The sequence below is a fragment of the Pantherophis guttatus genome, chromosome 17, assembly GCF_059756535.1.
Source record: "Pantherophis guttatus breed Tessera chromosome 17, ASM5975653v1, whole genome shotgun sequence".
Lineage (NCBI taxonomy): Eukaryota > Metazoa > Chordata > Lepidosauria > Squamata > Colubridae > Pantherophis > Pantherophis guttatus.
The window spans coordinates 7,675,808-7,698,731 of NC_142079.1; the positions used below are offsets into that span (position 1 = coordinate 7,675,808).

Below are 22,924 nucleotides of genomic sequence, written 5' to 3' on the forward strand. Positions count from 1 at the left end.
GCTCCTGCATCAGCTGGCCAGCACGCTGGAACCCAGAACAGCAACAGGCAACAGCTCGTGTGCTGGGAGAGATGGCTGTGTGTGCCACTTCCAGCACATATGCCATAGGTTCACCATCCCGGACCTATACTATACCTATACGTTTGGTTTTTCTTGCCTCAGTGTAAAACCTTACTTTTCTCTACATTTAATTTCATTTTAGGGCACAATGTTCAAGTCTGCAGAGATCCTTCTGGATATTGAGACTATTTTCTGGAGTATTAGCTATTCCTGCCAGCTTGGTATCATCTGCAAATCTCATGAGGCCTGCTTCCAGGGGTGAAATGCTCCCGGTTCGGATCGGATTGCCCGATTCGGTAGCGATGGCGGCGGGTGGTTCGGAGAACCGGGAGCAAAAATCGCTGTCCACCCCCCCCATGCCCAGCTGAGCTGCGTGATCATCAGAGGCTTTTTTTTTTACTTTTAAAAGCATTTTTATTTCGGCTGAAAAAATGCTTTTAAAAGTAAAAAAAAAAAAAAGCCTCTGACGATAGCGCGACTCAGCTGGGATCGTCAAAGGCTTTTAAGAGAACCTCTTCGAAGAGGTTGTAGGAAAAATGCTTTTAAAAGCCTCTGACGATCCCAGCTGAGTTGCCTGATCATCAGACGCTTTTTTTTCTTTTAAAAGCCAAAAAAAAAAAAAAATGCTTTTAAAAGTAAAAAAAAAAAAAAAAAGCCTCTGCCGATCAGGCAACTCAGCTGGGATCGTCAGAGGCTTTTAAAAGTATTTTTTTTTTTTACAACCTCTTCGGCCGAAGAGGTTGTTAGAAAAAATGCTTTTAAAAGTTTTTTTTTAAAAAAAGTTGGCCACGCCCACCCAGTCACCTTACCCCCACCACCAAGCCACGCCCACAGAACCGGTAGTAACAAATTTTACATTTCACCACTGAAATCCCCTCGTCCCAATGAGGCCGAGCAAGAATGCTCTTGCCATTGGCTTAGAGGTTCCCCCGGTCCAAGCAATGGAGATCCATTCGCCCAGTATTTCTCTCGGCTTTATGAGGTCACATGGAAACAGCATCCTTTAAACAATGCCCAAAGTTCCATTCCAATCAGCCTCCAAGGACTTCCACAGCAGGAAACGGATCATCCCCCGATGACCACACGCCATGGAACAGACACTCAATGGCTGAACGCATACGTCAACCATGTGACCAAACTTCTCATAACCACGGCCTACAGCATCATGGACGATGCTGCTATCCTTAAAAAGAGAGGCTACATCATGGGCGCGAATTTAGGGGAAGGATCCTATGCCAAAGTGAAATCTGCCTACTCGGAACGGTTGAAGTTCGATGTAGCTATCAAAATCATCGACCGGAAGAAAGCGCCTCCGGATTTCTTGGAGCGGTTCCTCCCGAGAGAAATCGACATCTTGGCCAAAGTCAACCACCACTCCATCATCAAAACCTACGAGATCTTCGAGACCTCCAACGGCAAAGTCTACATCGTGATGGAGCTCGGCATCCAGGGCGACTTGCTGGAATTCATCAAGCTGAAAGGGGAGATGCCCGAAGACATCGCTCGCAAGATGTTCCGTCAACTGTGCACCGCCATTAAATACTGCCACGACACCGACATCGTGCATCGGGATTTGAAATGCGAAAACCTTCTACTCGACAAAGATTACCACATTAAACTTTCGGACTTTGGTTTCGCCAAACGGCTGGTACGGGACGAAGACGGCAAAGTGATTTACAGCAAAACTTTCTGCGGGTCGGCTGCTTACGCCGCCCCGGAGGTCTTGCAGGGAATTCCTTACGAGCCCAAAATTTATGACATGTGGAGCCTGGGGGTTATCCTCTACATCATGGTCTGTGGCTCCATGCCTTACGATGACTCGAACATCCGGAAAATGTTACGCTTGCAGAAGGAGCACAGGGTGCATTTCCCCAAGTCCAAAAACCTGACCATCGAATGCAAAGATCTCATTTATCGCATGCTTCAACCCGACGTGTCCCGACGGTTGCGCATCGAAGAGGTTTTAAGTCACATATGGATGCAGCCCGGCAAAATCAGAGCGTTGTCGGCCACGTCCGTCGGGAAGAACGGAGAGAGTTCGCGCAGCACGGCCGAGCAAAAGTCGGAGCACCGAACCGAACGGGAGAAGAACAGCAAAAGCGAATCCAAACAGACTATCTCCACCGTGGCTCCTCGGCTGGAAGCGGTGGAAGAAGTGGAGGAGGTCATCGAAGGAGAGAAGCGTGACGAAGAAGTGGAGAAGATTGCAGAAGAGTTCGAAAGTAACCTTTGACGTTCGACGGACGCCCTCGCCCCAAAGCAGCAAGACCCCTCGCGTAAGAGGTAGCTCAGTTAACCCACTGGAGAGAGCGGTGTGTGGAATAAAGTTAAGAGCTAAGCCGGAAGACGCGATCTGAAACGAAAGGCCACATACTGAACAAGCCTTTCTGAATCAGCAGCTTATTGTAGGCTAAAAGGCCATTTTATTAAATATTTTTTTAAATGGATTAAAAACACTGGGCTGTAGCTGGCAACTCCGGGAATGAATCTTACCCGGACGTGCAGAAGGCAGGAAGACGTGGTTCAACTCCAGGAATGGGACAACTCTCCATGGCCAGAGGACAATTCAATAATTCAATTTAATGGTGTGGTGTGTTTTTTTTTAAATTAAAACGTATTTTAATTTTCGTCAATTCACATTTTGTTTTGTCCCTCCTTTGCCCTCCTTGCTTTGATGATGCTATAGCACCGTTTTCTTCGATATTTAGGGTGAACTCTGGTCCCGCGGCGAGTTGGCCTGAGGAGAATCAGCCATGGTATTCGTAGGTGCTCCATCACTGGCGGTTTTAAAGAAGAAATTGGACAGCCACCTATCTGAAATTGTAGAGGGCCGTGATGGTGAACCTATGGCATGCGTGCTGGAGATTGCACACAGAGCCCTCGCTGTGGGCATGCGTGCTATTGCCAATTGCTCTTCTGATTCCTGGTGCGCCAGCTGGTATTCGCGTGTGCCGAGCGCTGACCAACTGGCCTTTGGATTTCCGGTGGGCATGCTTTGCGTACGCCGGAGCGCTGGAAACCCGAAAACCAGCTGGCTGCTGCTCATGCACTCACTGGCCAATTGGGGTTCAAGTTTCCGGCGCTCTGGTGCATGCACCCACACATGCATGCGCATTCCGGTTTGGCCACTCAGTGCCGAAAAGGTTCGCCATCACTGGTATAGGGTCTCCTGCTTGAGCAGGGGGTTGGACTAGAAGACTTCCAAGGTCCCTCGCTGTTCTATTCTGATTGAAATACACCGCACCCATTATGAAAGCCCCATTCACAAGAGATTCATAAGCTTAATTGGATTTGGTTTAGTTCCTGTGACTTCTAACAGCAAGGGCATAGAATTCCTTCCAGTTTCTAGCCAAGGGTGGGGGGAAAATGGTTCACTTAATGGCCAAAGTTGTTGCTTAATGCGTGCTGCAAAAAAAATGTCAAAAAATCGGATCTGGTCTTGTGGCCCATTAGCGGCCTGTGCAGCTCGTAGCTGATTCCGACAGCGAGGAGGCTGGTGTGGTGCTGCGCCAGCAGACTGTGCAGCTGGCACACGAGTCGGACAGTGAGGAGGCTGGAGAAGATGTGGTGCCAGAGGCGGGGATTCAGCCAGGGCCTTCAGAACCTCCAGAAGCTCCCATAAGTGAAGAGGAAGAAGAGGAGAAGCCTCTTCTCGATGCACGGGTGCATAGAGCTGCCAAAAGGCAGGAGTGGCTCCTCATGAGGTCTCCTCGAGAGTAAGGCTTGGGGCTAATTGGCCACTCCCTTAGCCTATTTAAGGAAGGACGACGACTGAAGCAATTTGCAGGGAACAACTTCGTTCACTCTCCTTCGTGTCCTGATCTTAGTTCTCTTATCAGTTTCCTGCAAATTGCTTCTGGGCTTTCTGCCAACCATAGTAAGGTTACGATTATTTATTCTTTGGATTCTTGTACGCTGTTAAGAAAGTTAATTAACAGCCTTTATTTGAAAAAAGACTGATTTAATTTAGTAAACTAAGGTTTGTACAGACTGTGTGTGTGCTGCGTTCTTTGGGGTCCGTAGCTGGGGCAGAACATCTGGTCACATGAGGCCTTGGCTTACAATTGCAACAATTTACAATCTTAATTCTGGGGCTACCTGGGTAGTCGACCACCAATTGAGCCCAACATTTCTGTTGCCAGGCAACAGCTGTTAAGTGAGTTTTGCTCCATTTTATGACCTTTCTTGCTGTAGTTGTTAAGTTAGTAATACAGACGTTACATGAATCTGGCTTCTCCATTAACTTTGTTTATCAGAAGGCCGCCAAAGGGGACAACACAACCCAAGTGTCTGAACGTTGATCCCATGACCCTGATGAATGCCGCGACTGTCGTTAAGTGTGAAAAACAAGTCATTTTTTTTCAGCGTCGTTCAAACTGTCACTGAACAAACTGTTGTTAAGTCGAGGACTACCTGAACAGGCAGACGTTCAAAAGGGATCTATCCCAATCCCTAGCTGCCGGCGTTCGTGTGCCACAAGAGCGGGGGATCTACTAAATTCAAACAGATTTGCTTCCAGGAAAATAACAACAATCCAAAGAACAGATGTGCAATCTTTTGTTCGTACTTTTAACACAGAGTGTAGTCTTTGTACTGCTTCAACAAGAGTCAAACGAGGACACTGTACGACTTCCTTTTTAATTTTTATATTAACGAACTTATCCAAGGGAACTGATCAAATCCACTTTCCCTCTCTGGCTCGCAATTCTCTTTTGCTGTCTTATATTTACTGAAACCCAAAGAGGCCTCCTAGGAGATCTTTGCCCATCAGAGCGAAATACCACAAAGCAACCACTCAAAAACTAAAATGTGGAATTTATTCAGTGTAGTGTCAGTCGTCCTCATCCCTAGAATATCGGCCCCGTTCAAAAACTGAGTACATTAAAAGTGTTATGGCCCGCCAGCGGGTCAGCAGAGCTGGACAGTGAAGAGATTGGGGAGGAATGTGGGCCAGTCCTGGAGTCTGGGGAAGGCTCGGACGAGCGCTCTGAGTTGGAAGCAGAGAGGGGGCCAAGGCCATCTGGTAGTTCTTTGCTGCCTCCGGAGTCTCCGGAGTCTGACATCAGTGAGGCAGAAGAACAGCGGGAGCCTGTTCCCAGTGTGCACATGCGCAGAGCTGCCAGGAGACAGGAACAATTAAGAAAACAGGGTCGACTTGGGAGTAAGGCTTGGAGATGATTGGCCCCTCCCATAAGACATAAAAGAGGAGCGAACGGGATGTGAGCTTTTGCAGGAAGCTATAAGTTCATCTGGCCGATTCGAGATTTGAAAGTTCTGTTTGTGACTCTGTGCCAAGTTTGGCCTTGCCCTGCGGCTGGAAATTAGCTCTCTGGCAGCGTTCCACGTGAGATAGGTGGGTGTTGATAACCTTCCTCTGAAAGACTGTTTATCAAGTCTTGCGGACTGTAAATGAAAGTAATTTACAACTGTATGAATTAAAGAGGTTTTCCGGGACTAAGTTTGTGCTGTTTAATTTCTAAGGAAGCCTAGGTCAGGACAAAAAGGCAGCTTTATATCTAGGTGTTTATTCTCAGTCCTTCCATCGAAGAAGTTCGATTTCTTCATTTTTAAAGAGGCAGACATAAAAATTCTCCAAGCCGGTAAGGAGGAGAATAAGCAAATTATTCAAAGCCAAAAGAATGGAGCCTCCTTGAATGGCAACGATAGCTGCAAGAGATCCAGCTTGCTGTGTTTTTCACCAACTCGGCTATACGAGTTTTTAATGTTTTTTTTCTCTCCCGCTGGAGTCAATCTTATATAATTAAAAGGTAAAGATTCCCCTCGCGCATATGTGCTAGTCGTTCCCGACTCTAGGGGGCGGTGCTCATCTCCGTTTCAAAACCGAAGAGCCAGCGCTGTCCGAAGATGTCTCCGTGGTCATGTGGCCGGCATGACTCAGCCAAAGGCACATGGAACGTTGTTCCCTTCACTAGAAAAAGGTGGTCCCTATTTTTCTACTCGCATTTTTTTTTTTTTACGTGCTTTCGAACTGCTAGGTTGGCAAAAGCTGGGACAAGTCACGGGAGCTCACCCCATTACGCGGCACGAGGGATTCGAACCGCTGAATTGCCGACCTTTCGATCAACAAGCTCAGCACCTTAGCCACTGAGCCACCACGTCCCTCTCATATATAATTGCTGCCCCCTTTTCAGTATCTCAGTTTGGCTTTGAAATTTTCTTAGCAGACTTTCAGAAATCTTGCCCGGCTTTAAATATCTTTATTTTTCTTTAGGATCCAAATACAGGAGGCCATCAATAATGCTTCTCAAAGCAAGATTAAGTTAGACCTGATCAACATTATTCCGACCCATGTTTTAGAGCCCGTTAAGGTTTTGAAACCCAAAATATTCCCCGCTTTTGATGCATAAGCAAGCCTCTCAGGATCTCTATAGGAGAAGAATGAAGGAATACATTTGCTTTTTATAAAGTAAATTCTTTCTCAACTCCCAGGCCAAGAGAAATATCCCAGGCCTTTGGTCAGTCACTAAGCTGAGAACCTGCTGCCAAGTTTAACCAGGTGCGGACACGTTGCCAGCTGCACCAGGCCACCAAGATGCCAGGGTAGCAACATACAACACCCCTAACTGGAAACTAGTTTGTCCTTTCTCTCTCTTTCTCTCTCTCTCTCTCTCTCTCTCTTTCTTTCTCCCACTCTTTCTTTTTCTCTCCTTCTCTCCTCTCCCTCTTTTTCTTTCTCCATTTCTTTCTCTCTCCCTTTCTTTTTCCTCTCTCCACTTTCTTTTTTTCTCTTCCCCCTTTCTTTCTCATTCTCTCCCCACTCCCTTTTTCTTTTTCTCTCTTCCCACTCTTTCTTTCTTTCTCCCTTTCTTTTTCTCCCACTCTCCCCCTCCCTTTTTCTTTCTCCCCTTTTTCTCTCCCACCTTTCTTTATCTCATTCTCTGCCCCCTCTCCCTCCCTCTTTTTTCTCTTCCCACTGTCTCTCTTCTTTCTTTCTCCCCTTTCTTTCTTTCTTTCTCCCTCTTTTTCTCTCCCTCTTCCCCCTCCCTTTTGTCTCCCCTTTCTCTCTCCCCTCTTTCTCTTTCTCTCACTCTCTCCCTTTCTTTCTCTCATTTTCTCCCCTCTCTCTCCCTTTCTCTCCCCCCACCCCATCCCCCGAGTCTTTCACCTCGCAACAATGGGTGCCAGAGCCACACCACGATCCAGATTCCTGCCTGGTCTTGAGGTGAAGTCTGTCTTTAATCAATGAAGAGGAGAGCACCCCGACGCAAACCAGCAAACGGCGTTCAAAAGGGCCAGTGCAGTGCAAGCAGTGCAGGATTACCGTCTTCCTGGCCAATCGATCCAAAAGTTTCAACCAATTTTCAACTCAAAAGGCCTTACTTTCCATCCGCTCCCTTCTCACTGGCTAGCCAGGATTAGGGACAAACCCAGGACTTCAAAGGCAGGAACGATCCTGAACCCCGAGCAAACGTCTCCTGGTGCTTTTGATCAACGGTGGGCTTCGGCGGTTTTGGTATATTTTGGCCACTTCTGAGCTTCCCCCCTGACCCCCAACAAGAGCACAGGGTCAAAAGAAGTCCGACGCTTTACGTCTTTTGGGCAGCTGCAACAGGTTGTCCGTAATAGAGGTGGGATCCTGAGCCACGGGGGTCTGGGAGAGCGTCCTGGAAGTTGGGGTGACCGTGGGGGTCTGCAAGGCACCAGAAGGGGTCTTGTAGCCAGGGGTTCTCACATGTGCAGGGGACGGGGTGTAACTGGCCCGGAGAGCTTTGTCCGTGAATTTACTAGCAGTGCGGTTTACTAGGCGTTGCAAGGCGGGAGACATAGCCGGGCTGAGTCCTTTCGGAGTGAGGCTGGAAGGGCGGGTGGGGGGAGGAAAAAACAAAATTAGATAACCTCTTCAGATAAAAGGTTCTACTAAGCATTGGTCTGCCCGCAGCTAGGATGGTGTGATGGTGCAGTGGTTAGAAATGCAGTAGGGCAGGCGGACTTTACCCCACAGCCTGGAGTTCGATCCTGTCCGGCTCCAGGTTGACTTAGCCTTCTATCCTTCCGAGGTGGGTAAAATGAGGACCCAGATTGTTGGGGGCAAGAGACTGACTCTGTAAACCGCTTAGAGAGGGCTGGAAAGCACTGTGAAGCGGTATATAAGTCTAAGTGCTATTGCTTTTGCTGTTTTCCTTCCTTCCTTCTTCCTTCCTTCCTTCCTTCCATCCATCCATCCATCCATCCATCCTGTGGTTAGAATGCAGCATTGCAGGCTAATTCTGCATTTTCACTGCCAGGAGTTCAATCCTTACTGGCTCAAGGTTGACTCAACCTTCCATCCTTCCGAGGTGGGTAAAATGAGGACCCAGATTGTTGGGGGCAAGAGGCTGACTCTGTAAGCCACTTAGAGAGGGCTGCAAAGCACTATGAAGCAATATATAAGTCTAAGTACTATTGCTATTGTCCTTCCTTCCTTCCTTCCCTCCCTCCCTCCCTCTCCTTCCTTCCTTTTCCTTCCTTCCTTCCCTCCCTCCCTCCTTCCTTTCTTCCTTCCCTCCCTCTCTCCCTCCTTTCCTTCCTTCCTTCCTTCCTTCCTTCCTTCCTTCCTTCCTTCCTTCTTTTCCTCCCTCCCTCTCTGCAATATGTTAGAATGTAGTACTGCAGGCTAACGCACTGCCCACTCCAGGAATTCGATCCTGACCGGTTCAAGGTTGACTCAGCTTTCCATCGTTTCAAAGTCAGGTAAATGAAGACCCAGATTGTTGGGGGCAACAGGGTGACTCTGTAAAACCGCTTAGAGAGGGCTGTAAAAGCGCTGTGAGTGCGCTACCTTGACGGATCGCTTACCTGGCAAGGTTCTCTGTCACTCTCCTCAAGGCGTCTTGTTTCTTGGCTCTGTTTTTAGCAGCTGCTTCGTTGGCCATCTTAAGCCCCAGTCTCTCTCGGCGCCCGGGTTCCAGGATCTGTGAAAAAAAAAAAACCAGCTGATTGGGAGTCTGATCCTTCCCGACCGTAGCTTAATCCTCCTTACCCTTTTCTCGCTGGCTGAGAAAGCCAAAAAAGGATGTCTACAGCAGGATGTCTGGAACCTATTTCCCCAAACTCTTCCGCAAAAAGCGCCATCCAAGTCAGGGCAGGTTAAGAGTCAGAGGTCGCTGCGCTGATTCAACTATTAAGTTTAATAGTTTAAACTTTAAGTTAATGGGGAAACCAGATTTGTTTGACAACCGTGTTACTAAATGAACCGTTGCTAAGTGATTCACTTAGAGACTGTGGAAAAAGGTAAAACAAAAGGCAAAACTCCCTTAAACAAACATCTCGTTTAGCAACAAAATTTTGGGGGCTCAATTGTGGTCGTAATTTGACGACTACCTGTATAGGGATAAGACTCAAATGGCGTTCTGAGCTAAGGTCCTTTAAAAAGCAGGAAGCAGAGTCTCGGTCCCGGCAAAACCGCTTTTATTTACACAGCTGTGAATTCCTTTCATTCACAGTCAGCAAGGCCTGTCCAAACGGTTTTTCAAAGGAATATTTATCAACACAGACCTTATCTCGCTTGGCAAGCTGCCACGTTAACTTGTTTCCAACCGCAGTACGAGGCCAAACTTGGCACAGAGTCTCTCAGTCACGGAACGAACGGATTGTTTCCTGCAAAAGCCCCCTCCCCGTTCGCTCCTCTTTTATTTCCTAGGGGAGGGGCCAATCACCGCTAAGGTGTGGCTTTACTCCCGGGTCGACCCTGCTTTCTGAGTTGTTCTTGTCTTCTGGCAGCTCTGCGCATGCGCACACTGGGAACAGGCTCCAGCTGTTCCTCTGCCTCACTACTGTCTATCTCTCTCTCTCTGCCTCCAACGCAGAGTCCTCGTCCGAGCTTTCCCCAGCCCCCAGGACTGACCCATGTTCCTCCCCAACCTCCTCACTGTCTGCCTCTGCTGCCAGCTCTGCTGGCTGCCGGCAGGCCACAACAGGTGTCGCTGTACTGACTCAACTATTTAAGTTAATGGGGAAGCCAGATTCGTTTAACAACCGTGTTACTAAATGAAACGTTGCGGCGATTCACTTAGCGACTGTGGCAAAAAGTAAAACAGAGGCAAAACTCCCTTAAACAAACCTCTCGTTTGGCAACAAAATTTGGGGGGGCTCAATTGTGGTCGCAATTTGACAACTACCTGTATAGGGATAAGATTCCAATGGAATGTTTGAGAACTTTAAATACCTTGAAAGCCGGCCCTGGCGTCCGGTCAACGTAGGGTGTGTCGGAGCCTTCCAACCGCAAAGGGGTGCTTTCTATCTCCCCCCAGGTCATAAGAGGGGACTCATTCACACCTAGAAAGACACATTGGCCAATCAGTGTACTTGATATGGCAGAAAACGATTGGCTTGCCCATCTAAACACTAGTCTGCTCGATTCAAATTATTTAGGGTGAGGGATCCCTCTCCTTACAGATCAGCTGGAAGAGACATGATTACGAAAAAGATACTGAATCCTTAAAAAAATAAATAAATAAAAGCAATCCTTTTGAAGGGACGCTTGGTGCTCTCTGAGCTTGGTTGTTTGGTTGCAGATGTTTCATTACCCAGACTAGATATCATCAGTGCAAGAAAGGGATGAGGTGGAGGATGAAGGATAATGATGGAGATGGAGGAGGAGGAGGAGGAGGAGGAGGAGAAGGATGATGATGATGGAGGAGGAGGAGGAGGAGGAGGAGGATGGAGGAGAAGGATGATGATGATGGAGGAGGAGGAGGAGGAGGAGGAGGGGGAGGGGGAGGGGGAGGACGACCACGGAGTCCTTGGTGCTCTCTGAGCTTGGTTGTTTTTTTGCAGACGTTTCATGACCCAAATTAGGTAACATCATCAGTAGCAAACCCCACTCCCTTGTAGCACTGATGATGCTACCTAGTTTGGGTCATGAAACGCCTGCAAGAAAACCCCCAAGCTCAGAGAGCACCAAGGAACTCTCGTGTCAACCCTGAGCTGCAAATATTCTCCTTTATTGGGACAATCCTTTTGTTCTTACATAGATATGCAAGAAGGTGGGAAAAAAATAATAATAGAAAGAACCAGAGCTTAAATACAAGTTCTGTCAAATGACATCCTGTAGTGTGTGTGTGTGTGTGTGTGTGTGTGTGTGTGTGTGTGTGTGTGTGTATACGTATGTATTAAATTTATATTTACACAAAATAGTTTGTCGTGAAAGTGACTGCCTGAGGGCTCCTGATTGGGGCTGAAAGGCAAAAGGAAGCAGTATGCTCCTTCCCATATTTGGGTAGACCAGGTTGCTTCGATAGAAAACCCATATGTATGTATGTGTGTGTGTGTGTGTGTGTGTGGTATGTGTGTATGTATGTATGTGTGTGTGTGTGTATGTATATATGTGTCAGCACTTCAAGCTGCATTTACTCTAGTGCTGACATAAGAAGGAGAGGCGGAGGCGTCTGGAAAGCGACGTTTGACTTTTCACCCACTTATTTTCCCTGGAGATAATATCCCCTAGGAGATGGGATGGGAGGGGGGAAATTCCTTTGAGCTGGAGTAGATTAGGAGTAGAGTGACTTGGAAGATGGCCAATGAATGCAGGGGAGTGGGGAACGGAAAGGGAGGGTTTTGGGTCTGGAAGTCAGTGTTGGCTTCGATGGAGTCGGGTTTAGAATGTCGTGCTTAATAAATAGGAGTTTTTCTTCAAAGACTTTGTTTGAAATGCAATTTATTTGAGACAACCTCGAAACTTGACAGTATGTATGTATTTAGCATACCATGAATCAAAAGCTAATGATTTACAGAGTCCTTGACTTAACAACCATTCGTTTAGTGACTGGTTACAAAGGCACAGGGGGGGGGGGGGTTTAAGTTGTAATATGAGGACTGACTTATGCCAGTCCTCATATTACAACTGCCACTGCATGTGATCAAAATTCAGGTGCTTGGCAACTGACACAGTTGCAGGATTGTAGGGTTACGGGATCACCATTTGCAACCGTGTAGGTGGGTGGATGGGTGGGTGAAAAAAAAAACACAACAAAGAAGGATTTTCTTTCTTACCCGGAGCGGGGGAGGGCGTGGCCACAAATCCGTATCCGTTTACTTTCGGAGATTCCTGGGGAATAAGCTCCTTCCCGTCGGGCCCCACTTTGCCTTGTTTGTACTGGGATTAACAGGAGAGGAAATAACGCTTAGCGTTAATTACAGAGTGCTTTAAAGGCGCAGCCTGCCTCCCTGCAAAAGTGGGAGGGAAACAGCTGAAAAGACTCAGACTGTTAAAAAAACAAAACACATTTTGGTAAATGGAATTAAAGCAGAGGAACCAACTTTTTTCCCCCAGGTAAACTAGAATGTTCAGAAATTCCTTTCTTTCTTTCTTTCTTTCTTTCTTTCTTTCTTTCTTTCTTTCTTTCTTTCTTTCTTTCTTTTTCTTTCCTTTTTCTTTTTCTTTCCTTCTTTTTCTTTCCTTTTCTTCCTTCCTTCTTCTCCTTCCTCAGCTTACTGTTTCCTCTCCTTCCCTTCCTTCCTTCTTCTGCTTACCATTTCCTCTTCCATCTCCTTCCTTCCTTCCTTCCTTCCTTCCTTCCTTCTTTCCCATTCTGCCATTATTTCATCAAGGAAGCACAACAAAGAATGTTCTTTCTGCGCCAACTCAGGAAGCTCAAACTGCCCCAGGAGCTGCTGATACAGTTCTACGGAGGAATTATTGAGTCTGTTATTTGCACTTCTATAACTGTCTGGTTTGGTTCTGCAACCCAACAAGACAGACACAGACTTCAGAGGATAATTAGAAGTGCAGAAAAAACCATGGCTACCAACCTGCCTTCCATGGAGGACCTGTATACTGCACGAGTCAAAAAGAGGGCTGAGAAAATATCTACAGACCCCTCGCATCCTGGACATAAATTGTTTCAACTCCTACCCTCAAAACGACGCTATAGAGCACTGCACACCAGAACAACTAGACACAAGGACAGTTTTTTCCCGAACTCCATCACTCTGCTAAACAAATAATTCCCTCAACACTGTCAAACTATTCACTAAGTCTGCATTACAATTAATCTTCTCATCGTTCCCACCACCCATCTCCTCCCACTTATGACTGTATGACTGTAACTTTGTTGCTGGTATCCTTATGATTTATATTGATATTGTTTCCTGATTGCTAATTTGTACCCTATGACTATCATTAAGTGTTGTACCTTATGATTCTTGATGAACTAATCTTTTCCTTTATGTACACTGAGAGCGTATGCACCAAAGACAAATTCCTTGTGTGTCCAATCACACTTGGCCAATAAAGAATTCTATTCTATTCTATTCTATTCTATTCTATTCTATTCTATTCTATTCTATTCTATTCTATTCTATTCTATTCTATTCACTTGTATCTTTCAATTTATATTGTTTTTACTTGTTTCCTACTACGATTTGATAGCTTATTAGTAATCTTGACTATCACTAAGTGTTGTATCTTTTTATTCTTGTTGAATGTATTTTATTCTCCTTATGTACACTGACAGCATATAGACCTAAGACAAATTCCTTGTGTGTCCAATCACACTTGGCCAATAAAGAATTCTATTCTATTCTATTTCTCATTTGCTTTGTTTCCTTTGCCAGTTCAAAAGAGCAGAAACAGCCCACTTATACATAAAACGGACATGGGAAACCTGATGCCCTCACCTGAGCGTTGAGGGCTGCTGCCTGCTGAAGCTGGCTCTTGCTCACTGCTTGGCTAAAGGGATCCTTCAAGAAACGGGTGTTCCTGTGAGCGACCTCGCGTGGCTTTTTAAACACCTCTTCCTCATCGGGAACTCCTGAAAAAGACACCGCACTTTTATGACTCACCATCCTGCAAATTGGGGGAATGCGGCATGAATGCCTGGCCCTTTTTCTCCAGCGAAAGGGCAGAAGTGAGCAAAGAGCGAGACAACCTCAAGCCACCAGAACAGAGACCTGAATCGCCCGCCGAGCCAAAAAAGATCGAAAGAAGCTTGCTTTCTCTTGTCCTGCCCTTTATCGCTTCTCTTCCGCGACAAGACGGAAACAAGGCAAGTTAAGGCAGATTCGAAAGAACGGAGATTTCTTTTCCTGGCAGTTTCAAAAATATGAAAACGTCCAGAGTGTTTACAGCGTGACTACTATTTTTGAGACAACCCAGGAGCAAAATACAGGACACAGAGGTTCTGTCATTATAAACAGTGGTTTATATACAAGATTTCTATATACAGACATACACGTGGTAGGCACATACCAGGTAAGCAATCAATCTTCAACTCTACACAGAGAACTACAATGCAGATAAACACGACGAGAGATGCACGAGAGAGAGAGAGAGAGAGAGAGAGAGAGAGAGAGAGAGAGAGAGAGAGAGAGAGAGAGAGAGAGAGAGAGAGAGAGAGAGAGAGAGAGAGGGGCCCTCTAATGGCCTCCCTTATATAGACATCTTCTTAAAGGGGCAACAACCCTGCTGACTCATCCTCAGTCTTAAAGGGGCAATAACCCTGCTGACTCATCCTCAGTTCATCATCCTGGTCCACAGCCTTACAATGGCTGGTCAGCTTTAAATCATCACTGCCCTGACAGAAAACATTGAGGATCGAAACGAATGGAGACAGACAAGAGAGGATGTCCTCTGTTTGGCCACTGCTTCTGAGAAAAGTCAAAAGTAGGGACCGGTGTGTTTATTATTTGTATTCTGCCTTTGCTATTTTTATAAATGGCTCAAGGCGACGAAGATATCCAACACACCTACCTCCTCCTATTTTCCCCACAACCACCAACCTCTGAGGTGGGTTGGGCTGAGAGAGAGGGACTGGCTCAAACTCACTCAGCCAAATTTCATAGTTAAGACAGAACTAGAACTCACTGTCTCCTGGTGATTGACCCAAAGTCACCCGGCTAGCTTTCATAGCTTAGGCAGGACTAGAGTTCACCTTCTCCTGGTGATTGACTCAAAGTCACACAGTTGGCTTTCATAGCTAAGGCAAGACTAGAACTCATTGTCTCCTGGTGATTGACTCAAAGTCACCCAGCTAGCTTTCATAGCTTAGGCATGACTAGAACTCATCGTGTCCTGGTGATTGGCCCAAAGTCACCCAGCCGGCTTTCACACCTAGGACACGACTTGAACTATCTCCTGCTTTCTAGCCTGGTGCCTTAACTACCAGACCAACCTGGCTGCCTTAACAAGTAATAAAGAGTAACCAGTGTAAGTTTGGTGGTGAGAAAAATACCATTATTACCCAGCTCTCCTCTTTACAACAAACAGACCTTGTCAGGAGGAGCACAAGCAACCTCACCTGGTGGATAATACATCAGCGAGTTCTTTGCCTTGTATTCCCATGTCTCTACTCCAGCTTTCCCACTCCCCAGGGCCTGCTGCTCTTCCATTGACGGGAGAGCTAGTTGCTCCTGATGCCGCTGAAACAACAGAGAAAAACACCATCAGCTGCAAGCACGAACGGAAGGGAGGATGTGCGCCTGATGATCTTGCAATATATCTAGGAGTAAATTAATATTTTAGCGTTTTGAGCATTTCCAGCTTCTCCTCCGTGGAACTCAACTGCGTCTCCTGTGTGCAATTAGGTCAGACAGGGAAAGCCTCAGGGCCTCCTTCTCCTAGGGTGGGTTTACTTCACAAAGGTAATTGCACATGGCTTTCGAGGGGCCAAGGGCCGTGATGTTTTAATCATGCGAAGCCAAAGGGATGATGCAATGTATTGCATGTGGCTTTCTCAGGCGCACAGGTTGGGCTGAGAATTGTCTTGGGAGAAAATAGAATTTTCAGGGGGGTTTAATTGTTATTTATTAGTTGAAAAGCATTTGGTTGGGTAAGCAGGGTGCACAAAAAGGCCGTCAGAAACCATGGGTTGCTTGTTGTGCAGAATAAGACGGTATTATTTTTCTATAACTTAAAACTGTCCACTTTTGAAAAGGAATGGTGCGGCACTAGTGTCATCTTTCCAAAGTGAGGAATAGAAGAAAAGCCAGTTTAGAGAGCCAGCTGGTGGTAGAAGCACCAAGCTAGAAACTAGGAAACAATGAGTTCTAGTGTCACCTTAGGCATGAAAGTTGCTAGGTGACTTTGGGCCAATTACCAGGAGACAGCAAGTTCTAGCCCCTCCTGAGTCATGAAAGCTAGCTGGGTGACTTTGGGCCAATCACCCAGAGACTGTGAGTTCTAGTCCCACCTTAGGCATGAAAGCCAGATGGGTGACTTTGGGCCAATCAGTAGGAGACAGTGAGTTCTAGTTCCACCTTAGGCATGAAAGCCGGCTGGGTAACCTTGGGCCAATCACCAGGAGACAGCAAGTTCTAGCCCCTCCTGAGTCATAAAAGCTAGCTGGGTGACTTTGGGCCAATCACCCAGAGACAGTGAGTTCTAGTCCCACTTTAGGCATGAAAGCCAGATGGGTGACTTTGGGCCAATCACCCAGAGACAGTGAGTTCTAGTTCCACCTTAGGCATGAAAGCCAGATGGGTGACTTTGGGCCAATCACCCAGAGACAGTGAGTTCTAGTCCCACCTTAGGCATGAAAGCTAGCTGGGTGACTTTGGGCCAATCACCCAGAGACTGTGAGTTCTAGTCCCACTTTAGGCATGAAAGCCAGATGGGTGACTTTGGGCCAATCAGTAGGAGACAGTGAGTTCTAGTTCCACCTTAGGCATGAAAGCCAGATGGGTGACTTTGGGCCAATCACCCAGAGACAGTGAGTTCTAGTCCCACTTTAGGCATGAAAGCCAGATGGGTGACTTTGGGCCAATCACCCAGAGACAGTGAGTTCTAGTTCCACCTTAGGCATGAAAGCCAGATGGGTGACTTTGGGCCAACCAGTAGGAGACAGTGAGTTCTAGTTCCACCTTAGGCATGAAAGCCAGATGGGTGACTTTGGGCCAATCAGTAGGAGACAGTGAGTTCTAGTTCCACCTTAGGCATGAAAGCCAGATGGGTGACTTTGGGCCAATCAGTAGGAGACAGTGAGTTCTAGTTCCACCTTAGGCATGAAAGCCAGCTGGGTGGTTTTGGGCCAATCAGCAGGAAACAGTGAGTTCTAGTCCCACCTTAGGCATGAAAGCTGGCTGGGTGACTTTGGGCCAGTCCCTTTCTCTCTGGGTCTTTAATAAAAGCAGAACAAAAAAAATCTTATACACACACACAAACACACACATATTTTAAAAGCCTCTTTCCTTTGACCAAGGGAGGAGGAATCCTTTAAACCCATGGCTCCAAACCACCATATATAGAAAGCTGCTCCTTACCTGGGCGAATTCCTCTTCGGCTTCGTAAAGCCAATAATGCTTCGCTTTCTCCTTCTCTTTGGCCACTTCCATGATCTGCTCGAAGGAAGCATTATCCTCACTGGTGTGTTTGGCCAAGAAGTTGTCCAAACAGGGCAGGGAGTCTTTGTTTTCTTCCTCCTCCGTTTCTCCTGAAAAATAAAAGAAAATGCAATTTGGAAAGATAAGAAAAAGGTTGGTGATTATCCTGAAGGAATTCTTCCGAAGGACTTGTTTTGCAACTAATTGGGACTCAGTTGGGAATGAACGTAATTCTCAGCTGTTACAATAAAATAGGGGTTTTTATTTTATTTATTTATTTATTTATTATATTTCTATACCGCCTTTCTCCCGTAGGACTCAAGGCGGTGTACAGTCAAGAAAAATATAGACACACAAACATCATAAAATTGCTAATTAAAATTATTACTTAGTTTGGTCAATTAAATAAAACCCAGAATTAGATAACATTTAAAAAATCATTCACATGTTCGTATGTTTAGCCCCGCCTGTTGGAACATCAGGGTCTTGAGGGCATGGCGGAAAGCACGGAGATCAGGGATATTCCGTATCTCCGGGGGCAGTTCATTCCAAAGGGTTGGAGCCCCCACAGAGAAGGCCCTCCCCCTGGGAGTCGCCAGTCGACATAATTTGACTGACGGTACCCTGAGTAGTCCCTCCCTGTGAGAACGAACTGGTCGGTGGGAGGCTATTGGTGGCAAAAGATGGTCTCGTAGGTACCCAGGTCCTAAGCCATGGAGCGCTTTAAAGGTGATAACTAACAGCTTGAATCGCACCCGGAAGACCACCAGGAGCCAGTGCAGCTCGCGTAGGAGAGGTGTTACATGGGCGTAACGAGCTGCGCCCATAATCACCCGCGCGGCTACGTTCTGGACCAGTTGGACTAATTGTGTATTGTAATGACTCAGTAAGCCTAGGTCACAACAAGAGTGCTACTTCTGCTGACTGCCGGTTGCCAGCAGTTTAGCAGTTCAAGTCCCACTGGCTCCAGGTTGACTCAGCCTTCCATCCTTCCGAGGTCAGTAAAATAAGGACTCAGATTGTTGGGGGCGATAGGCTGACTCTGTAAACCACTTAGAGAGGGCTGTAAAAGCATTGTGAAGCAATATAAGTCTAAGTGCTATTGATATTGCCACTCACTGGAACATCCCTCTCAAAGTCAAACCCAAAGGGCCGTACACGAAGCAATCAAAAGTACTAATCAAATTGCTTACCTTCATCTAGAGATTTCCCGGTGAACTTGGGCTTACTCAGCACAGAAGGATCACCGGGGTGAACTTCGGGGGTTTCAAAGGTTGCCGGGGTGACATCTGTCTCAAGGAACACAAAACACAGATTTATAAAGTATAGAAAGTTATTGCTCTGAAACGTCTAGTCCACATTGAAAAAATCCCAAAACACTCAAACTTGGCTAGTCTAACTGACCTAATGATGCTTTGGGGCTGAGGGGGAGGGGAATTACCAGGCCAAGTTTTGTTTCTTGGTGAAAGAAAATCAAGGTAACACTCCAATAAATTGGTAATTAATTATACATCGACCGGTGTCTTCAAATGACAAAGAAAAACTACGAGCAAATTTGATTTGTAATAGGACACACGATGGATCATCATTATTCAGGATTGGCTGTTTTACGTTTGTTGGATTTATATACTGCCCTTTTTTCAGGGGACTCAAGAAATGCATCGGACTTAAAACCTGGGTCTCTCCGATCTTAAGCCAGTACACTGACTGCTCTATGGCAACGGTTATCTTCTCTACTCTGATACATTGGACCGAGCAATTCTGAAATAGAAAACAGGACTGTGAAATGCTGGCCTATTATTTCTAGATAGACTAGATCAGTGCTTCTCAACCATGGTGACATCCATTTTTGGAAAATTTTGACCTGATATTTGTCGTTTTCTTGGTACTTGACACACAAGCTAAAACTAGCCAGTGTCGGCTGCCTCGTGACTCGATATCCTTTCCGGCCAAAACAAAGGGTCACGTGATAAGTCACATGGTTTGTTTGGTACACATTAGTTTTAGTACTTGTCTACATTCCCTCTTTCTGATCATGGCCGTTATGGCTTGTGACAGCTCCTTAATGGCTGTGTTCCTTTGCTGACGGGTCGAAGACTAATGCCAGCACTTCAGGGAACTTTCTCATTCCCTATCCATGCCAGCCAGTGTTTTCTTTCTTCACTGTCTCCACAAGACAGCTATGATCCCTGGGGATCCCCAAAATCGGCTAGGATATCGGTGTTCTCCTGGAGCCCCAGAATCCACACCGTATCGCCCGATGCCGGCCACGCCCTCTCCTCTTTTAGTACTTGTCATGCCTCCCAGAACCCATTAACGATGCGTACTAAGGTACCACTGTAGAGAGAGAGAGAAGGGGTTAACCAGTGGTAAGGACACTGAAGGCGAATATACGTGTCCCACCTCTGGTCCCAGTGATCAACTTAGATTAGATCCTAGGGCTGTGATGGCGAACCTATAGCACGCGTGCCAGAGGTGGCACGCAGTGCCCTCTCCGTGGGCACGTGAGCCGTTGCCCCAGTTCAGCTCTGCTGCACATGCGAACATGCCTCCTGCCAGCCAGCTGGTCTTCAGGTCTCTGCCACGCATGCGTGAGGAGGGGCGTGGGGGGTACATGCATGTGTGGGGGCACATGCGGGGGACATGCGCACGTGTATGGGTGGGACACATGCAGGGGGCCCACACATGCATGCAGGGGGCCACGCACAAATGCATGGGGTGCATGTTTGGGGGCTGTGTGTGCATTGCATTTTGGGGGTTCGGGCATGCATGCACTTTGGGCACTCGGCTCAGAAAAGGTTAGCCATCACTGTCCTAGGGGGTCTAATCTGGATCGGTCGGTCATTGGGACCAGAGGTGAACAGTCCCAGTTAAAAGGGCAACGAATGCACCCTTGGGAGACCTGAAGGCCAGGTGAGGGGCAGATCCTCGTGGAGAAACCATATAGTGGCCAGGAAACAAAAATGACTCGATGGCACCATGAATCGACTCCATCAACCCATCAGGCATTCATATTTACAAGGTGCAGGAGTATCTCTGGCAGCTTTGCCCAGCGAGGAGCCAAACTTGATAGCTATCTGTCTCATCTTCTCCAAATCGCCGCTCTCTTCGGCCTCCAGGTATTCCTTCTGGGCACGCAGCTTCTCGACATCAGGAAAAAAATCCCTCTGGATGATTTTTTCCAGGCTCTGCAAAGCATTCAGAAGAACAAAAAATACGTTTCCCAATAAATATTTAAAACAGGAGGCATTTGGATTACACAATTCTGAAGTCTTATCTTTTGATAGGGTGGGTCGAGCGGTTGGAACCCAAAAACCCTTTTAAAAAAAGAGCTTTAACAAACAATGTAAACTACAAATCTATATATAGACTTTTTAGTCTTTTGGATTTTGCACTACTTTATTCTTGGAGACGTGTGTTAATCACAAGAGCCTTGGTGGCGCAGTGGACTAAACTACTGTTAAAAGTAGCACTTAGCTGCCAGCTGCCTGCAATTACTGCGAGTTCGAATCTCACCAGGCTCAAGGTTGACTCAGCCTTCCATCCTTCCGAGGTAGGTAAAATGAGGACCCAGATTGTGGGGGAAATAAGGTGACTTTGTATAAAAAAGAACACCGCTTAAGGGGGGCCCGAAAGCCCTACTAAGCAGGTATATACAAAAGTATGAAGGCTATTGCTTAACGCATTGTAAGCCGCCCTGAATCTCTGGAGAAGGGCGCCATATAAATCGAACCAATAAATCAATAATAAATAAATCACTCTTAACTGCCATAAAAACAATCAGAAAAGCATGGATGAGACATGATCCAGAGCCCTTAAAAGCAGAGGCTTGGACTAGATGACCTCCAAGGTCCCTTCCAACTCCGTTATTCTGTTAAAGATTTATGCTGCTTCAAAATACACTAAAAAAAAAAAATTGGAATACAGGCAGTCCTCGACTTACAAACCATTCATTTAGTGACCATTCAAAGTTACACCACCACTGGAAAAAGTGACTTATGACCATTTTACTCTCCAGCCAGGAATACCATTTAATTCTACTAGTTTTACTTGTATTAGAATCAGAGTGGATTTGAGTTAAATCGAGTTGATTTAAATCACAATTTAAATCGTGATTTTTTTATTTTTTTTTAATTTGATTTATATGCCGCCCTTCTCCGGAGACTCAGGGCGGCTTACAATGCGCTAAGCAATAGCCTTCATCCTTTTGTATATTTATACAAAGTCAGCTTATTGCCCCCACAAACTGGGTCCTCATTTCACCTACCTTAGAAAGGATGGAAGGCTGAGTCAACCTTGAGCCTTGGCGAGATTCGAACCCTGCAGTAATTGCAGGCAGCTGGTCTTAATAAGCTTAATAACAGGGTGCCTTAAACCCCTGTACTATCAAGGCTCTTTAAATCACTAGTAAAAAGGCTCGATTTAAATCAACTCGATTTAAATCATAATTTTTAAAGAGCAACTGTCATCTCTGCTACTCCTTTGATCCGCTGTTGACTCACCGATCGTCCCAGGGTTGCAGAATATACAGCCTCCTGCTACATAACTAAGCTCCATTTCAGGCTGAATCAACTAAATTATTTATGTATCTGAAATAGAAAACTATCTTACGATAGATTTTTACCCCAAAAGTTTTTTATTAAAATAAATTCGATAAAAAAATTTTAAAAAATCCGATTTAAATCAAAAAAATCCAATTTAAATCAAAAAAATCTGATTTTTTTTTTTTGATTTTTAAAAAAAAAATCATTGATTTTTATCCACCCTGATTAGAATATAGGACCGGCAGGTGCCGCGCTGTCCATGCATTGATTTGATATGTTTGGGGGGGAAAAGAAATTATATAAAATAAATAAAAATTAATCGGAAGAAGAAAAAAAAAAAAACAGTAAAGCCAGGGCGATATTAGCAAACTATAAATTGGAGTAAGGGATGAAAGGGATGGAATGGAATTTATTGGGGGGGGGGAATATTTTGTTTTTCTCCTCCTCCTCCTCCCCCTCCCCCCTCCGCACGACGACCCTGCGAGGTAGGCCAGGAGGGGATATAAAATAAATAAAAATTAATCAGAAGAAGAAAAAAAAAAAACAGTAAAGCCAGGGCGATATTAGCAAACTATAAATTGGAGTAAGAGATGAAAGGGATGGAATGGAATTTATTTGAGGGGGGGATATTTTGTTTCCCTCCTCCTCCCCCTCCGCACGACGACCCTGCGAGGTAGGCCAGGAGGGGAGAGAAAAAAGAGCCCTGGGCCCCCAACCAGGCGGGAAATTGCCCGAGGGCTGAGGGGCGACGGCCAGCCGGGTCCCTCGAAGGCCTCCTCGGCCTCTTCCCCCTCACCTGAATGTAGGAATCCTCATCCAGGACCCTCTTGGGGCACTTGGGGGCTTCCTGAGGCGCCTCCTTCCGCAGAGCTACGGCCGAAGCCTCGGCCTGGACGGGCACCAGCGCCTGGGCCGAAGCGCCGCACCCCGCCGGGCTCCCCGGTGGCTCCATGACGCCCCACGAATCGTCTCCCGTGGCAACGCAAGCCAGGCCTGGGCCGCCAAGGGCTCTCACTTCCGGAAATACGGCCACTTCCGGAGGCACACCGGAAGCGCTTCCCCGT

General features: G+C 46.4%; 2 protein-coding genes across 2 annotated transcripts; one reads left to right on the plus strand and one right to left on the minus strand.

The window, feature by feature from the left end:
* Positions 1–1,118: 1,118 nt before the first annotated feature.
* On the minus strand, positions 1,119–22,917 carry ESS2 (ess-2 spliceosome associated protein). Its single transcript, XM_060683770.2, has 10 exons — positions 22,657–22,917; positions 20,336–20,504; positions 18,510–18,605; positions 17,257–17,426; positions 15,297–15,417; positions 13,678–13,811; positions 12,052–12,154; positions 10,226–10,335; positions 8,857–8,972; positions 1,119–7,874 (listed from the first exon to the last, which is right to left on the minus strand). The coding sequence occupies exons 1-10, from the start codon at positions 22,810–22,812 to the stop codon at positions 7,589–7,591; spliced, it is 1,461 nt and encodes a 486-aa protein (XP_060539753.2). The 5' UTR covers positions 22,813–22,917; the 3' UTR covers positions 1,119–7,588.
* On the plus strand, positions 1,136–2,693 carry LOC117658114 (testis-specific serine/threonine-protein kinase 2-like). The gene has a single exon (XM_034406238.3). The coding sequence runs from the start codon at positions 1,136–1,138 to the stop codon at positions 2,291–2,293; it is 1,158 nt and encodes a 385-aa protein (XP_034262129.1). The 3' UTR covers positions 2,294–2,693.
* Positions 22,918–22,924: the final 7 nt, after the last annotated feature.

Bases quoted from the DNA above. Each gene is read 5' to 3' on its own strand.
- LOC117658114 (XM_034406238.3), top strand. From the start codon at position 1,136: ATGACCACACGCCATGGAACAGACACTCAATGGCTGAACGCATACGTC.
- ESS2 (XM_060683770.2), bottom strand. From the start codon at position 22,812: ATGGAGCCACCGGGGAGCCCGGCGGGGTGCGGCGCTTCGGCCCAGGCG. The intron at 18,606-20,335 runs GTAAATATGAAT...TCCTTGAGACAG, and splicing joins CAGAGATACTCCTGCACCTT to ATGTCACCCCGGCAACCTTT. The intron at 12,155-13,677 runs GTGAGGGCATCA...TGTTAATCCCAG, and splicing joins CAGCAGCCCTCAACGCTCAG to TACAAACAAGGCAAAGTGGG.